This window comes from Pelophylax lessonae (genome assembly GCF_965119305.1).
Source record: "Pelophylax lessonae genome assembly, chromosome: 2".
NCBI lineage: Eukaryota > Metazoa > Chordata > Amphibia > Anura > Ranidae > Pelophylax > Pelophylax lessonae.
In genome coordinates, this window is record NC_138769.1 from 643,511,473 (window position 1) to 643,528,471 (window position 16,999).

General features: G+C 41.0%; 1 protein-coding gene across 5 annotated transcripts in view; it reads left to right on the forward strand.

The window, feature by feature from the left end:
• The window catches only part of NBEA (neurobeachin), a 1,052,497-nt gene that overhangs the window by 478,245 nt on the left and 557,253 nt on the right, over positions 1–16,999 (forward strand). For 4 of the 5 annotated variants that reach the window (XM_082246613.1, XM_082246614.1, XM_082246611.1 and 1 more), the window contains 2 exons: positions 3,817–3,944; positions 13,280–13,387. In XM_082246613.1, coding sequence (XP_082102739.1) covers positions 3,817–3,944; positions 13,280–13,387 — 236 coding nt within the window. The remainder of the gene's footprint in view (positions 1–3,816; positions 3,945–13,279; positions 13,388–16,999) is intronic. The other variant, XM_082246612.1, reaches the window with a different exon arrangement.

Genomic DNA, 16,999 nt, shown 5'->3' on the forward strand with positions numbered 1-16,999 from the left:
TTTAAAAAGGCTGCCCTAAGCTTGCCCCTTCAGTTCTTGTGTTTCCTGCACCCTGGAAACACCGGCACTGGAGGGGAGCATACATCCCCAGTTTATTTTTAGCCTTTTTTTTTTTGGTCAGGGCAGGCATCCCTGGATACCTCCTTTACTCCCCCTGTGCCCAGGCTGACGAGGCAGTCAGTCACAGGTATCCTGGTAGGGAAGGGGGACCCGAGCAGTACAGGATTCCAGGCTAAACTCCCAATGAACCGGAAACCCCCTGTACACTCCTGCATCAGGTATGTGGACAAGAGAGGGATTCTGCCTTTTTTTCGCCCCACCCTTACTTTAGGTTAAGCTAAGGATGGGGGAAGAGCCTAGAGAAAGACTCACTGTGCGGCGACCAGGAGTTCCTGTGTCAGGCTGCATGTTCCCGCCAGATCCTAGCCATTAGGCAGACTCGTGGGGGAGGAAGGGACATCAGGGGTTTCCTCTTTCCCCCACAGCATGCCAACACTGCTGGTCTGCCTCCCGAAGTGTTCATTCTGATCATGCCTGTCGGGGGTAGATCGTATGTCAGCAAGATGGCGCTACCACAGGAAGTTTTGAGACGGCCTACTTCAGGCAGGGCCACAGGCCTGAAAATAGCGACAAGGGGGCAGTACAGAGGTGGTTGGAGCCTCTAAGGTCACATTAAAAGCGCCCATTCAGAACAATGGTGGCGGCGGTGGACACGGGAGGAAGGCCACAGGGGCAGCAGCGGGCTGAGCTGACTCTCTCCCTCTCTCTTTCTCTCTGCTGTTGTCTCCTCTTCAGCCCAAAACCCAGAAGTCAGTAGATGATAGTCAAAGTGTAAAGATAAATAAAGATTCCATCAGACAGAGATAAATTACTTTGCCACAGATGCATTAAGAAAATCGTTAATGAGGAGAAAAAGCCTCTGGCAAAGGACTTTCTCAATTTCAAAAAAGAGATGAGATTCACGCTTAAATCGCTACAAAGGGTCTATGACAAGATGAGAGGAGGAACAACCATCAACCTCTTCTCCGATCCCCAGCACGGCAGAAAGAAAAACCTAGGAAACCTCCCCCACAGCCACAGTTGAATTCCTCAAGTTAGGATTCTGAGGAAGGAGGAGAACTCCTATACCAGGAAAGCTCTGACTCTGATGACGAGTCAGGCATGATCGAATCACAGAAAATCTCAAAACATATTTTTCCTGCAGAAGAAACCGAGGAGCTTTTAAAAGCAATCTATGTAATCAAATAGGTCAGGGACACAAAATAGAATTTAAATTGAGACCTCATACCAAGTTCAGAACCACAACGGTTCCACCCCTCCTCACAGCAAGGCATACCCATGAAGAAAGCAATCAGGGAATTGCTGAAGGAAAAATTGATAACAGAGATATATCTGTATCATCACACATTGGGATTCTACTCCCATGTGTTTCTGAGGGCAAAACCCTCCGGTAGACACCGTTTAATCCTGAACTTGGAAAACCTGAACAGGACAACCCTCTACAGAAAGTTCAAATTGGAGACAATCTTTTGGGTAAGATCGTTACTCCAAGAAACCGCTTTTCTAGTAGCCCTCTACCTAAAGGACGCCTACCTTCTTGTCCCAATTCATACCAGACACTTATAAGAACAACACGCGACCTTCTCTCATTGGTGGAAGTTCACTTGCTATCGCTGACAGTGGTACACATCAAGGGTACGTACAATACCCTAGCTGATCTCTTGAGCCAAAAACAGCTGGACCCAGCAGAATGGGAACTGAACCACAGAATTTTTTTTCGATACTTACCTCGAAGTGGAGCCTTCCAGAGGTCAACCTTTTTCCCATGGCAAAAAACAAGAAGGTGACAAAGTATTTTTCCCTAAAAAGAGAGGAAGACTCCCTAGGGGTAGATTCCCTAGGGTTCCTGTGGAGGTTCAACCTAGGTTATGCCTTTCCTTCGTTACAAATTCTTCCCTGGACAGTAAGGAAGATTTGTATGAAGACGGTAAGGGTGATTCTACTAGTACCCTTTTTTCCAAAGAGATCTTGGTTTACGGCACTAAAAAAGATGGCAGAAGAAGACCCTTGGACTTTACCGAACCAAAGCAACCTACTGCTGCAGTCAGGAGCGTGCCACCCACAATTTCAAACTTTGAAATTGACAGTGTGGATCTTGAACGGCGCATTTTACTGAACAAGGGTCTTTCTGCTAAAGTAGTGGAGACTCTCCTACAAAGCAGAAAACCAATACCGAGGAAGATTTACGGGTAGGTCTGGAAAAATAATGCAGCAAATATGCTACCCAAAAACAGAGACTTGCAAGACGTGGGCACGGTGTTGGATTTTCTTCTTGAAGGGGCTGAAGGCGGCTTATCGGTAAGCACGCTCAGAGTGCACACTTTGCCACTTTGGATACACAGCTTACGAGAACGCTCTAGTCAAACGGTTATTCAAGTCCATCTCCAAAGCATTAGGATAGCTCCATGGGATATTTCCCAGGTGCTCAGGGCTCTATCTTGTGTGTGCTTGTGTTTCTTGCTGGAGGTGGAGCCCATCTCTCTCTCATGTGACCGTCCTGGAGAATTCCTGGGAAAAGAGTTATTGGTAATAACTGTAGCTTTTCCTCCCTTTGACACCTGGGAAGGAAAAAGCAGCGGAAAAAAACATGCCTAAAGCTGCCTTTTGCAAAAGTGTTTGGTCATGTCAAGCTTTTGGGCATTCATTCAATTGTTCAGAATATTAATTTATTCTAACCATTTGAATGAATAAATGCTCAAGCATTAAACACGTCTAGCTCGTTTAGACGTGTCTAGCAGTTTTTTGTCTTCTAAACTCCTGTGTGTGCAATGACCTATAGGCTCACATAGAGCGGCATTAGAGGTAGAAAAAATGACAAACGTCTCCGACAGCCACGTTTTTAAAGTGCTGTGTGCATGATGCCTAATAAAGTCATTACACATATTCTTAAGGGGCAAGTACCTAAACTCAAATCTCTACATAAAGAATGGTTAACCACTTTGCTGGCATGGATCATTAAGAATAACAGTTATCAGATGTCAGAAATACCCATGGGCTTGGTCATGTAAAGTATGTTGAAAGAGAGAACCATGGCTCAGCCTCATCAGCAAGAGCTCTTGGGACCAAGCATGACGGAACATTGAAGTAGAATTTTCTCCAACAACTATCTTTTTCAACCTGTGAGGTGGAATAAGCTTAGCGTTAGTCACTTCACTTTGCCCGTTATCACTGCTTTTTGTATGGTCTTATTTAAAATAGACTAAATATTTCTAATTATTTTATTTTAATGGTAAGAAAACAGGCAGCAAACGTACTAAGTACTTAAATTCTTGGTTTTAGGTTTTATTTCATTACCAGAAAAAAAGGTTTGCCTTTCTAAGTTAGAGTCTAGTTACAAAGATATGTAATACCAATATATTTAGAACCAATTCATTATTTTTTTTTTTGATATCTAAATTCTTATCATTTCTAATTGGTTAAGTAGAAGTTATTTCCAAAGTAATGAGATAAAAGTACATACCAATTTATACTTTAAGAAAAGTTGTTTCAGTTTCTGCATGTATTAGTTACTTATAGCGTTTTGGGTCAAGGGCCTATGGGTTTGGCATAATGATATGTTCCTTGAACACATATCCACCTAACCTGCATTGTAGGTAAGTAAATGTGCCATGGCAGAGTACCATATCTGAGAACACACCTGAACATACCCTGTAGAGTTTTTTCATTTTATCAAATTCCATTATATAAACTCTTTATCTCATAATGTGTTGAAGATATGAGCTACATGCGAGTCGATTTTGATTAAACCTTTTTTAGTTTGCTGTGTAGCTGTACGAAATTGCCTGGAGTGCCGGCAAAGGCAGCGGGAGCGAGTAACCAAGCCTGCAAGCAGTGGAAAAATCCCAGATAATATGCAGAATGTACCAGCTTCAAGTACAGCCAAGGTAAGTTCAAACTATTTGTGGTCTATAACACTGCATGCTTCTAAAGCACATAATATGTACCTGTGTTCTTTTCAAATGAGTAGCTGAAATTTATAAGACTGCTTGAGTTTTATGTAGTTTATGAAGTTTATGAGGGCATCCAACAGTTCTAGTAGGTAGGATTTGACACAATTGCAACCTTATGTTTAGCTGTGCAAAATAATACACAAGATTTACATTAAAATAAAAGTTAAACAATATGTATAAACTGTAATTGCTTTTATAAATCATGTGTAAATATGAAGCAAAGCTATACAATAAAAAAAAAAACACCAAAAAAACCACACACACGCACGCACGCACGCACGCACGCACACACGCACGCACACACACTAACACTGACACACAGACATACACTGACACACACACATATACACAACAAAGTAGAAACTTTTTATTGCAAAAAAAAAAAAAAGTCTCACTTTCTGAAACCCTTTATTTAGTCCCTATTCATACTATGTGATTTGGAATCGGGGCAGAATTGCCACGATTCTGCTTGCGATTTTAAATGACGTGGCTATAGCTGCAAAATGCACACTGTACGTTTGAGTGCCCTTATCCTCCAATGGCACCTCAAATGTAATGCGATTCTGTCACGACAGGATCTCATGGTAAACTGGGATTTTAAAAATCTTGTGAAACAAGTTGCCTGAAAAGAAGCAGGAACTTCTTTTCGAGTGACAAAGGCACATTGGGCAGCCCATTCAAGTGAATAGGCTGGCCCCAAGCATCACGCAGAATTGTGCGACAATCGCTCTTTAGAAATCGCGCAGCGGACGATATGTGAAACTGGCCTAAATGTTTCAGCTGTGAGTAATATGTGAAACTTTCCATCAGTATCCACAGAAGTGTTCATTAAAATTAGGGATGCACTGACTCCCTTTTTTAATCGACCAGTACGAATACTTTAGATCAAGTACTCACCATGATAGAGTACTGATACGTCATGGTGCAATTTGCATCCAAACAAAATAAATGGGCTCAAATTGCACTGCAAAGAATTCCATGAAATTTGAACAGGAATGTGGTACGATTCCTGTCAGAATCTCATGCGGTCCCCCCCCCCCCCCCCCGCTCCTGTATGAACCCAGTCATAGTGATTTTGAGCCTGATTACACACAGGAGCAGATAAACCTCCCTGCCTTACGGGTTCCACTAGCTCATCTGTGGCTCCTCCTGCCTCTCCCATGGCTTTGTTTCCCCCACCCTCCAGTGGCTCTCTCTCCTAAGCCTCCAGCAGTTCTAGCCATCCACTGGTCCCCCTTCCATCAACCCTGGTCCCCCTGTACCATATTGCCAATCCACCGCTGTCAGAAAAGCTGCTTCACCGGTCCGGGGATTTAAAATCTCCTCGGTTTTCTCTCCTCTCCTGACAGTAGGGGCTAGACTGTTTCTGATTGGTCAGGACCGTCCATGTGATGGTGCTGATCAATTAGAATCCCTGTACTCAGCACTAGAGGAGGATGACTTGTACCACTGGAGACTGGGGGGTGGGAGCCGCTGGGGGGGAAAAAAGCCATGGGAGAGGCAAGAGTAGCCGCAGATGTTCAGTCGGATGGGAGCCAGAGCTGGTGGAACCCGTCATGCAGGGAGGTTTTCCCGCACTGCTCCTGTGTAAAATTCACTATGGCAAACCTGGAAACACACTGGAGCAGTGCAGGAAACCACATGTGATTTGGATAGGAATCGCATTGCATTCCTGTTCAAATCGCATGCAATTCTTTGCGGTACAATTTGTGCCCAATCATTTTGACGGAAATTGACGGAAATCGCACCGCATAGTATCGGTTTCAAGATCGGGAGCATTTTAACAAGTACTTGTGAAAATACTTGGTATCGGCACATCCCTACTTAAAATGCTTTAATTATATGAGATCCTGTGAGCTACTAGGAATAGGACTCTTTTAATGAAGCTGCTTGTACTGATCACTTCCCTTTTAGTAAGTGCAGAAATCTAAATTGTAATAAAAGTGCTGCGCTTTCAAATTATAAATGTGAGTATATATCCTTTTAACAAATAAATATTACAATGCCGTGGCCAAAAAATATTAAAAATGTGTGGAGAAATAAATATATAAAAACCTGATATAGCCTAAATGTGTTCATGTGCTTGTGTCGTTAAATAATTTTAAAGCATAAATTCCTAAAGTTGTGATATACACCTCTCCGTGTATCGTGCTGATATTCGCAATTAACAACACATATGTATCAAAACATATTAAATAATGAACCTAGTGAAATAAATCAAATGGAACTTCTAAAGAAAACCCTTTGTAAACTTTTAAACATGGTGGTGGTATAATACATTCAAGACAATAAGCAACACAGTTTCAAATAAATATCAAAGTCCTTGATGTTACTGCATTCGAAAAGTTGTGTATATCAAAACTTTAGGAATTTATGCTTTAAAATTATTTAACGGCGCAAGCACATGAACACATTAAGGCTATATGCCGGGTGTATTTCAGCTATCACATTTCTATATATGTATTTCTGTACACATTTTTAATATTTTTTGGCCACTGTATTGTAATATTTATTTGTTAAAAGGATATATACCCACATTTATAGTTTAAAAGCGCATCAATTTAAATACAATTTACTTAAAATGCTTGTTCAGCTTAGTGGCATATTTGGGTACTTTTAAAGGATAACTGCACTTGAAGCACTAAAGTACTCAAACCCAAGCCAGTGGCTAAGTGATTAGCACTTCCTCCTAGTAGGTCTAGGGTTATCGGTTCAAATCCCAACCATGGAACTACCTGCACAGAGTTTGCTTGTTCTCCTTGTGCTTGCGCGGGTTTCCCCTAGGTACTCTGGTTTCACTCCACATTCCAATGACATGCTGAGAGGTTAATTGACTCCTTTCTAAATTGGCCCTAGTATGTGTATGTATGAATGCGAGTTAGGGACCTTCGATTGTAAGTTCCTTAAGGGCAGGGACTGATGTGACTGTACAATATATATTTAAAGCGCTGCATAAATTGTTGGCGCTGAGGTTATATATATAACTGTTATATATACATATATATATAACTGTTCTATATAAAATTACTGTTTTGGAAACCCCCTTCTGTTCCTAATGTTCCCTTAGATTAGAGGAGATGCAGTGTGTGATGTTTTGGCTGACACATATTATAGACTCTGCCTTCCTGTATACGAACAGCATTCTATAGGTAGGCAGAGTTTAGGAGATGGGAACACAGTGTGGTAACTAATGCCCCGTTTCCACTGAGCTTTCTGGTACGGTTCGGTTCGGTACGGTACGCTATTTATGCTGTTTCCATTGTGAATGGTACCCTAATTCCGAACCGTACCGTACCACTTTTTTAGGACCCTTTCGTTGGGGTACCAAGCACATTAGTACCGTACCAACAGGGTGGAGCTACACTCTGCAGAACTTTGGTTGGTTGACAAAGAATCGTCTATCACAGCTTTCCTGCTACACCACGCCTATCATGAAAGGGTACTATTGGCAGTGGAAACGCAAGGTGTACCGTTCTGAACCGTACCGTACTGAACCGAACCGTACCGTGCCGTAGCATACCACTCAGTGCAAATGAGGCATAAGGTGTCCAGATGCCACGGGCAGTACACATTTCTTCTGTAGCCAGCACTTTCTTATACTTTACACTAAGGCTCCATTTACATTAGCGCGTTTTCAAAGTCACATGATTTCCAGTGCGACTTTCGAATACAACTTTTGGTGCAACTTTGATCCAACTTTGCATTCTCTGGACCAAAGTTGCACCAAAGTAGTGCAGGCACCTTTTCAAAATCGATGCAACATTAAGTTGCACCAATCTGAACAGGTGCCATTGCAAACAGTTAGAAAAAGGGGCACTTATCCTTTAAATACGGTTCTTGGAAGTTTTGCAACTAAGATCGAATAATCTTTTAGATCAAAGAAGCTTGTCATATACCCCAGAGGATTCTGATTCCGGTCTCTCTCAATTTCTGTAAAAGTAAATCATATTCGCACAGTTTCTTCAGTTTATAGTACCAAGGAAAGGGGTGAGAATCAGCAAGATCCTTATTTTTTTTTATTTGGACAACTAAAAAAAGTGTAACACATTCTTAAAAATGTATGCAATGAACACATTTACATGATGATCATAAGAGAAAATGTTATTGCACAGCAGATACTCACGTGATACTCTCCCCGCACAGTGGTGACAGACAGCCTCTGCTCTACAGGCAGTGTCCTGGGAGACAGAGATGTGTAGATCATGTAACATGGCTCAAGGCAAGACAGGAAATATATCTATCTGATCAGGACTTCTCTAGACTATCTGCAGAGCACTGGAGGAAGGTGTATTGTCAAAGGTTAAACAAACTGAATTAAGTTGGATGCTAGTGGGACTTATTGAATTTGTACTATAAAGCTTTAGACACTGGTAAATGATGAAATTAAATCTTAGAAAAATACTACTGCAGTGACCTGTTTTTTTAAAATCAGAAACATACTCTGAGTGATTAAAAGCCAAGCTGGGAAGAGGCGGACGGCCAATTATCATTGAGAAGCCATTATGTTACAATTCAGTCCCTTGCGAGTAAGAGAGTACATTCCATTCCCTCAGATGGCTCTTATTGGCCTTGTGCAAACTGAACAATACCTTCTAAATAAATACCATTAAATGAAATGTTCCTAATCCCTTTTTCACCTGCTCTTGGAAGATGTGTTATACAGAAAACGTGTGGGCGTTAATAGAGCTAGAGCAGCCTTAGCGTAGGGTAACATGTGATCAAATCTTCGTCTCTGAGAGATTTACCTACTTGTTGTTAATTTTTTTTAGCAGCACACTAAATATGGGGAAAAAAATGTTGAAATGGAACATTAGAAACAAATATATTTAAAGGAAAACATTGAATGTAAAATGTAAATATGTGCCCACAAGACCTCCCTCTTATTTGACTGACCTGCCACATCAAGTATTTAGCTGGTAAAGGAGAATGCAGAAACCACCTGTTATAAAGGAATGGAACTGCCACTCTGATAATCCTTGTGTATGAGTCATGTAACCAAATACTGAGGCACTGGTGACATGCCTGTACACTCCCTGTACTCCATTGAAGGAACTGTACCTTTAAATGAACCCGTCACACTCAAGTATGATAAATTGGTACAACGGCTGTAAGGTGTAAATTACCATATTCGCTTTAAATATAGCTATCCAGCTGCTGAGCCTGGCTGTGTGCATTGTGCTAAACTTGACTTGGGAAGAATTCAGAACTCTGCTGATGTGCCCCTCCAACATTTCTCTGTGCTTGTCTCTCAGGAAGCATACATTTTCCAAACTGGAATACGGCATACCCAGGTTTGGAGGTACCTGTGGCTTAGAAAAGGAATTTTCTGCTTCCCTAGCATCCATTATGGAACACAGGAAGTCTTTAACCTTCTGGTTATAGTGCTGTCTACCGGAGGATTGAACACTAGCCAACAAAGTAAAACTGTAGGCCAGTCCAGGATAACACCCCTCTTACTACCAGCATGTCCTAGCTTTTTTTTTTCTAGTGTCCGAGAAGGATAGATGTCTTTCTCTTCAGCATTGCTGTATTAAAAAATATATATATATATTTTTTTTTTTTGTTAGCACATTTTTTTTTTTTTTTTTTTCCATCAAACAAGACTCGTGGCAGGTATCTGGCACTTTGGTCCTCAGAATGGCTTTTGCGTACTATATCTGGACCCCCCCTGGACTGGATGTTGTGGTGTTAGCTTGAAAGTGAGGAACTGGGTTCCATGTGAGGAAAATTTTTTTTGCTGTAGAGCATGTTTCAGGTCCGTAGTCTCAGGCATTGCCTCAGTGCTAACCCTGTCTCTGAGGACTCAGTAAGTAAGCCAGTTGGGAATGCTACCTTATTTACATATGTTGGTGGGTGCCTATTCCTTGTTCCCACTGTTTTTTTCCGCAGAAGGGGGTTTATGCTTTGGAACTAGGCGTTGACATAACTTGCTAGGTGAAGAGTTGTGCGGGCTTACTTCAAGCTCTTTTTTACCGTACTTAGTTGAAGAAGCGTCTCCCTATAGCCCCTGCTGCTTGCAAAGAGCCATGTAGAACTTTGATCTGTTTTTGCTGGACCATACTTGGCTAAAAAACGTACCCATAAGGAATTGCGGTCTACTGGTTTTACTTCCAAATAAAAGGAGACCATGTCAGCACTTATCTTTGTGCTTTGAAGTCTGAGAATCAGTCTGTTTGTTCTACCAGCTCTGTTTTAAAAAAAAAAAAACTTAAGGCCACAAAGACTGTCCCTTTGCACCCGCTTTTCCAATAATTTCCTTATTGACATTGGAAGCATTCTGAAAAGTTGTGCTGATTAGTCCTGTATCCATTTATTGAGGAATTTGTGCAGAAGTGGATCCGGCTTTCTCCAGCCTTTACAAGGCGCTTGCTGTTCCAGTAGAGCATTTGGATGTGTTTAAGCACTCAAATAAGTGCCTTGAATCCCCTTTGACCACTATTATATAACTGTTTTCTAAAAGCCTCTCATTTCATTTCCCATATGTATGATGTCAGTCCATTTATGCATAGGTCACCTTGGCTAAAGTTCTGGACTGCATATACCCTCATGTGTAAAAAAAAAAAAAAAAGGGCCTGGGCTCCACATGGCCTTGCCTTCATCTCTTCAGACCAGCTCTTGGTCTCTATGGAGGCTGCATATTCCTCAACAAAAGCCCAAGGAACAGTGGTAACAAACCTTTTTCATTTCTCCAGTCCCTTGACCCCCAAGTTGACCCCCCCAGCTTGTCTCATAGTCCATAGTCCATCCAAATAGTCTCATACTTAATCTACCAAATCATTTTAAAAAAAATTCTTTATATGATGGTGTACCCCCACTATCTAGAGAAGGAGAAAATTGTTAACCTTTGTGGATGCTTGGGCAGCTTGCATCTCATACACTTGGTTGCAGGAGGTGGTATCCCAAGGCTATAAACTGGAATTTCAAGCCTTGCCCCCTACTCTGGTTCTCACCTTCACTCTTATGTCAGCACATGCACCCCCTACATTACCAGTTTGTGGCCCTTATCCTCAGTCTCTTCTCTGCAACTCAGGTATTCACTCTGGTGCGGGATCCAGTATTAGTCCTGCTGCATGCACTCTTGTGGCATCCCTGTTATGGGGGTATACTTTGATGGGCTCATGTTGAGTCAACAGTCGGCGAGGGCTCCTTAGGACAACATAGCTTTGACTGTCCAGCTGTTACAGTGATTTGGGTGGATCCTGAACCTTCAAAAATCATTGCTGGAACCACTAAGGCTAGAATGTTCTTTCCACAGGACAAAGTTAGGGCTCTCTGTTTTGACTTTTCCCATTCAGAAACCATCTAAATGTGTGCTTTTGCTTGAGTGTCCTCAGTCGGATGGCAGCCTGGCTAAGGGAAGTTTACTTTGTCCAGTTTCACTCTAGATATCAGCGATGCAACATTGTATGGTTGTGTGACAAGTCTATCCTCTCTCTGGACAGGCTGAATCGGTTAATGCCGAGGACCAGCTTGTATTTGGTTTGGTGTTCTCTGTTCATTAAGTGGATTAAGTTAATATATACAGATCAATGTGGATACCTGTGAGGATAATTGATACCTAAATAACTGATTTAAATTGCGTTTATGAAAATAGGGATGTATTTCCTATCCAGCTTGTATCTTAGGGTATTTTCATCATTCCAGATGGACCCTGAAAGGGTGCACCAACTTCTCATTCCACCATCTCTGGGTGGCTTAGACCATCATTTAAGCTTATGGTCTCAAGAATTGGGTTCCACACTTTCCTTTCAAGATACTTCACTACTTTATTTATGAGTGTTTCTATGTCTTTTCTTGTATAGGTGTGTGATTCCTAAAGAACTTTTCAGTTCTGTTTAGCCATCATCCCGAGAGAAATTTTGAATATGGGGTTGGTGCCTCAGGTCAAAATTGGGACTTTACGGGCTCAATACATATGTTCATAGAAGATTGTTGTTTTTACATAAAAAAATATAATGTATTATATGTATTGCCACATATAATATAATTTCACAATTATATACAAGATTCAATAAAGTATTCAAGAAATCATATATTAGTGTATGGGTTATAGACCCATTGGTGATCGTGAGTAAATAAGAAAGGTAAGAAAGGTGACAATGTGGTATAGAGTCTCTCTATTGTTCCACGCTTTATATTTTTTTATGTAAAAACAACAATCTTCTATGAACATATATATTGAGCCCGTAAAGTCCCAATTTTGACCTGAGGCACCAACCCCATATTCTCTATGTCTTTTCTTATTCCTCAGATTTACAAGGATTAGCTATTGTTCACATGTTCTCAAAGTTCTACCAGGTGGATGTTACTGCCTCATCTGATGCCAGCTTCAGGCATAAGGTCTTTCAGGCAGTCTTTAAATGTGCAGATAGTCCCCAGTTCTTTGTTGTTTTCTGGGACCTGTAAGTGATTGTTTGCAGAGTTGCACATCAGTTGAACTACTTTGAGATGTCCCTAAGGTTAAAGTGTTCCTGTGTTCCACAATGGACAAGAAAGAAAATAGGATTTTTGTACTTGCTGTAAAATCCTTTTCTTTGAGTCCATTGGGTGACACAGGTCCCTCTTCTCTGTGTTTTTTATGATGATGGTATTACTTTGCTACAAAATGAGGCATGCAGATACTAGGAGGTAATATCCTGTGTCTGGTCTACAATTTTGTTTGTCAATGTCCAATCCTCCTGTAGGTGGCGGTATAACCCTAAAGTTAAATTCTTGTGTCCCTCAGTGGACTCCAAGAAAGGGATTTCATAGTGAGTACAAAAATCCTGTTTTATTGCTTAGCGAGTCTCCGTTACATCCTGTTCCTAATAATGTAATCTCCCTAATGAGGGCAAAGACAGGTGTAACAGCCTGATAGAAATTCTAACATTTCTCACTCCATGTTTGGGCTGGAGCTGGTTTTTACATTTAACCTTTGCTAAACAGAAATATTCCTGTTGTTAGGCTCTAAATATTTTAGGATGTCTAAGATGTTATGGGTAAAGTATCTACTCCCGCATTGTACAGTATACTTCATAGACATATATATATATATATATATATATATATATATATATATATGTATGTACGTGTGTGTGTATATATATATATATATATATATATATATATATATATATATATATATAAAATCTATCTCTTAAATTACCTTTCCAAATTCCTAGTCTGAATTTGTCCTCAATGATTTTAATACTTTTGCTAAACAGTCTGACCATATATGAGATTTGTTTTGAAAATGCCTATATAAATACATTATATTTATGTACTTGTAGACCCCTGTGGACAATGTTTCTGGTAATCTTTCACCAATCAAGGATCCTGATCGGCTACTCCAAGATGTTGATATAAATCGTCTTAGAGCTGTAGTGTTCCGTGATGTGGTAAGTGTGCTTCTTTACTCTGTAGTACTGTAACTGACATTTGATACTGTACTGATGATATTGGGTTATTGAGATAAATGTCTGACCCCAGAAGATTTGGGGAAGTCATTTGAAGGAATAGATCCCCCAAGGCTTATGGATTTTTGCTTTGGTTTCTGAGAGCCTAGCATGCCAACTTCTGGACTGAAAACAAATGTGGTTTTCTCTTTGAGCCCCCATGTCCCTGACATAAAACCTGTCTGTTATGCTGGCCTCTGTACACACAGCAATTTTTAACTAGCTTTCACTTGCAAAAATGACCAAATGGATCTCTGCACCCTTCCAACAAGAATTTTCATCAAAACCATAACTCAAACAAAAATGTCGGTAACTGTTCAATATTTTGATCAGGCTGACCTAGGCAGACTTGAATGATGATGCCCTTTTCTACAAGCTGTGCTTCTTGTGTCATGCTTGTATTATAGTAAATTTTACTGCTAGATTGCACTATTGGAGGCAGCATCTGGTCAGCCTTATACACAGAGCTACTTCTCAGCCCTGCGGACCAACATACAAAAGAGAAAAAAGGTTTTCAGAGACTGTCACTTTTCAAAGAAAACATTCAAAGCTTGGTTTCTGCAACAGAAGACACTGAATCTCTGGTGGCTGAATGTCTGGACCCTGCTGTCGTCCAATAATTTAGCCTCCAGCAAAGTCGTTCGCTTTTAATACTGCGCTGTGGTTCCTTCAGTGGGTCCCTAGGCAACTACAGAACTAAGAGTGATGAAGGGGCAGGTAGGAGGAATCATTGAGCACAGCAGAGGGGACACAAGTGTTTGATACTTTGAGAAGTGTTGAATACTGAAAACTACTGCTGGTCCACAGCATACAAACTTGCAGCCTGCCAAAGAGGTATAATATTCCTCTATTTCAGTAGCCAGGAAGTTCAACTTTTTTTTTTTTTTGAAACTGACAGCGTCCCTTTCATATTTCCTGAACTCTAACCAGACCTTTGATTCCTTTTATTAACCTCTGGAGCATGGGCCGTTCTTTACCAGTTTTTAGAGCACCGATTGCCAATCATGTGACCCGCCAGCTCTCTCCTCTCCCTGTCTGACAGCTGCCTGTAGAGGGCAGGGCCGGAATTTCCCTCTGACGTCATTCAGGAGGGGAGGAGGAGAGACCGAGAGGAGGAGAGAGGCGGCAGGTCACACGAGCAGTGAACAGCGCTCTGAAAACTGGTAAAGAGCGGCTTATTCTTCCTCTTTAAAAATAAATACTCACGAGTCGCAGCTTGTGCGGTGACTGACACCAGCAGCCACGTGGACCACTGTCCTCAGCCCCAGGTCCCGGTGCTATCATTCCAGGAGAGGGGGAGCCTGGGGCAAGGAAATTGAGGAGCTTCGGGGCCCCGTGCACAGAGGCAAGGCACATGTCACAGCACGTACTGATGTCACGGGCATACATGCGCCGCTTGCATGGACCCAAAACAGAGGGTCAGCTTTGCTTTTGCATCAGGTTTCTCAAACCTTTGAATGCCTGCCATTTATGTGATAATGACTAAGCCCCTCCCCTTCATGACATTGTTGAAAAGGGGCAGAGCATGGCTGACCTTAAAATGATGCCCCACCCCTGTAAAAAGTTCTGCGGACGCCCATGCTCTGGAGCCTTTTACCCCTATGGTGTTCTTGCTTACTTTAGCCACCAATGTTCAGAGGTGGTCAGAAGAGGGGGAAAAAGGAAAAGGTAATCCTGACTTAAGCTTTGATTTGGTGCTGCCCCTCGCCCTGATGCCCAATGCACTTGCATGCAAGTGCTACAATTGCAGCTAGAGCACTGGTTGGCTGGTGATTAGTTGCTTTGACACATTTATTTGTTATGGCAATTAGAATTTGCCCAAAATAGTCAAAATTGCAGTGTTAATTTAAGCTTAAATGTAACAACTCAATGCCTTGCCTTAAAGTGGTTGTAATGGCTCAAGGTTTTTGTTAAGCCTTCATGCATAAAAACCTCTTCTGTGTGCAACAGCCCCCCCCCCCCCCCTCCCAAATACTTACCTGACTCCCATCTTGATCCAGCGATGTGCATGAGAGCAGCAGCTCTCCTACTGACATTTAACTTGGCTTAACCCTAACATTTAACCCTTAACACTTTTTATCCTAACTTGACATAAAAGTAAAACTTGAAAATAAATCTCAATATCATGTTAATGAATAAAAGGTATACTTTTTATTTACTATGTTTTATGTAATATGATTATATTTAGCACCTGAAAAGTCCAAATGCTTGTTTTTTTTTCTTTTCAAAATGTATTTTCTGGGATGGTGGTGCCTATTGACTTTTTTAAGCCAGCCTCAGCTAATATTACTTAAAATATATCATTAATAAGATCTTGACTTTCTCTTCTGCTAGGTTTACAGGCCCATATGTGGCTATTTATGGCTATTCATTTGTGAGAATGCAGTAAAAAAATGCAGATGATGTGTGCACTCAGCATTTTTTTTTTTCCCTACTGATTTGTTCTATTTAAATCCTGGTATTTTTCATCCTTTTTATATAATAAACTTCTTTAACATATCCTGAGACTGTGGATTTGCATTTCTACTTGTGGCCAGTAGACTGCGCTGTAGAACTATAGTATGGATTTCTAGAACTATAGTCCAATGCCCCTTGGAAACATTGAGCGGTCTATTTAATTTTAATCACTTAAGGACCTTAATCACTTAAGGACCTTCTCTTTTACCCCTTTTAATGATCAGGCCATTCATTTTGCAATACAACACTGCATTACTTTAACTGACAATTGCGCGGTTGTGCGATGCAGTACCCAAATAAAATTTCATTTTTTCCCCACAAAAAGAGCTTTCTTTTGGTGGCATTTGATCACATTTGCTGTTTTTATTTTTTGTGCTATTAACATAAAAAGAGTAGCAATTCTAAAAGAAAAACAATATTTTTTACTTTGTTATAAAACCTATCCAATAAAAAAAATCAAATCAAAGTTTTTCATCAATTTAGGCCAAAATGTATTCTGCCACATATTTTTGGTAAAAAAAAAAAAAAATCCCAATAAGTGTATATTGATTGGTTTGTGCAAAAGTTATCACGTCTGCATACTAGGGGATAGATTTATGTAATTTTTTTTATTTTACTAGTAATGGGAGCAATCAGCAATTATTTAGTGGGACTGCGACATTTCGGCTGACAGTTTGGACACCTAACTGACACTTTTGACACGTTTGAGGGGACCAGTGACATTACTACAGTAATTAGTACTAACAATGTGCACTATATTAATGCACTAATGACACTGGTAGAGAAGGGGTTAACACCAGGGGCGATCAAAGGATTAAGTGTGTCCCTAGGTGATGCTTTCTAACGGTGTGGGGGATGTACTCAATACATGAACACAGAGACCTGTGTTCCTAAATAGTAGGAACACAGATCTGTCTCTATGGGGAGCAATCGCTGGCTGCCGGCACGGACCCACTGATTGGCTCCCCCTCTGGCCAATCGGTACGCGCCTCCCCACTGTCTATCACCCTAAACGACATACAGGTATGTCGTTTTGCGTAATAGAGCTGACCTGCCACAGTAAAACTATGACGGCTGGTCGGCAAGCGGTTAATATAA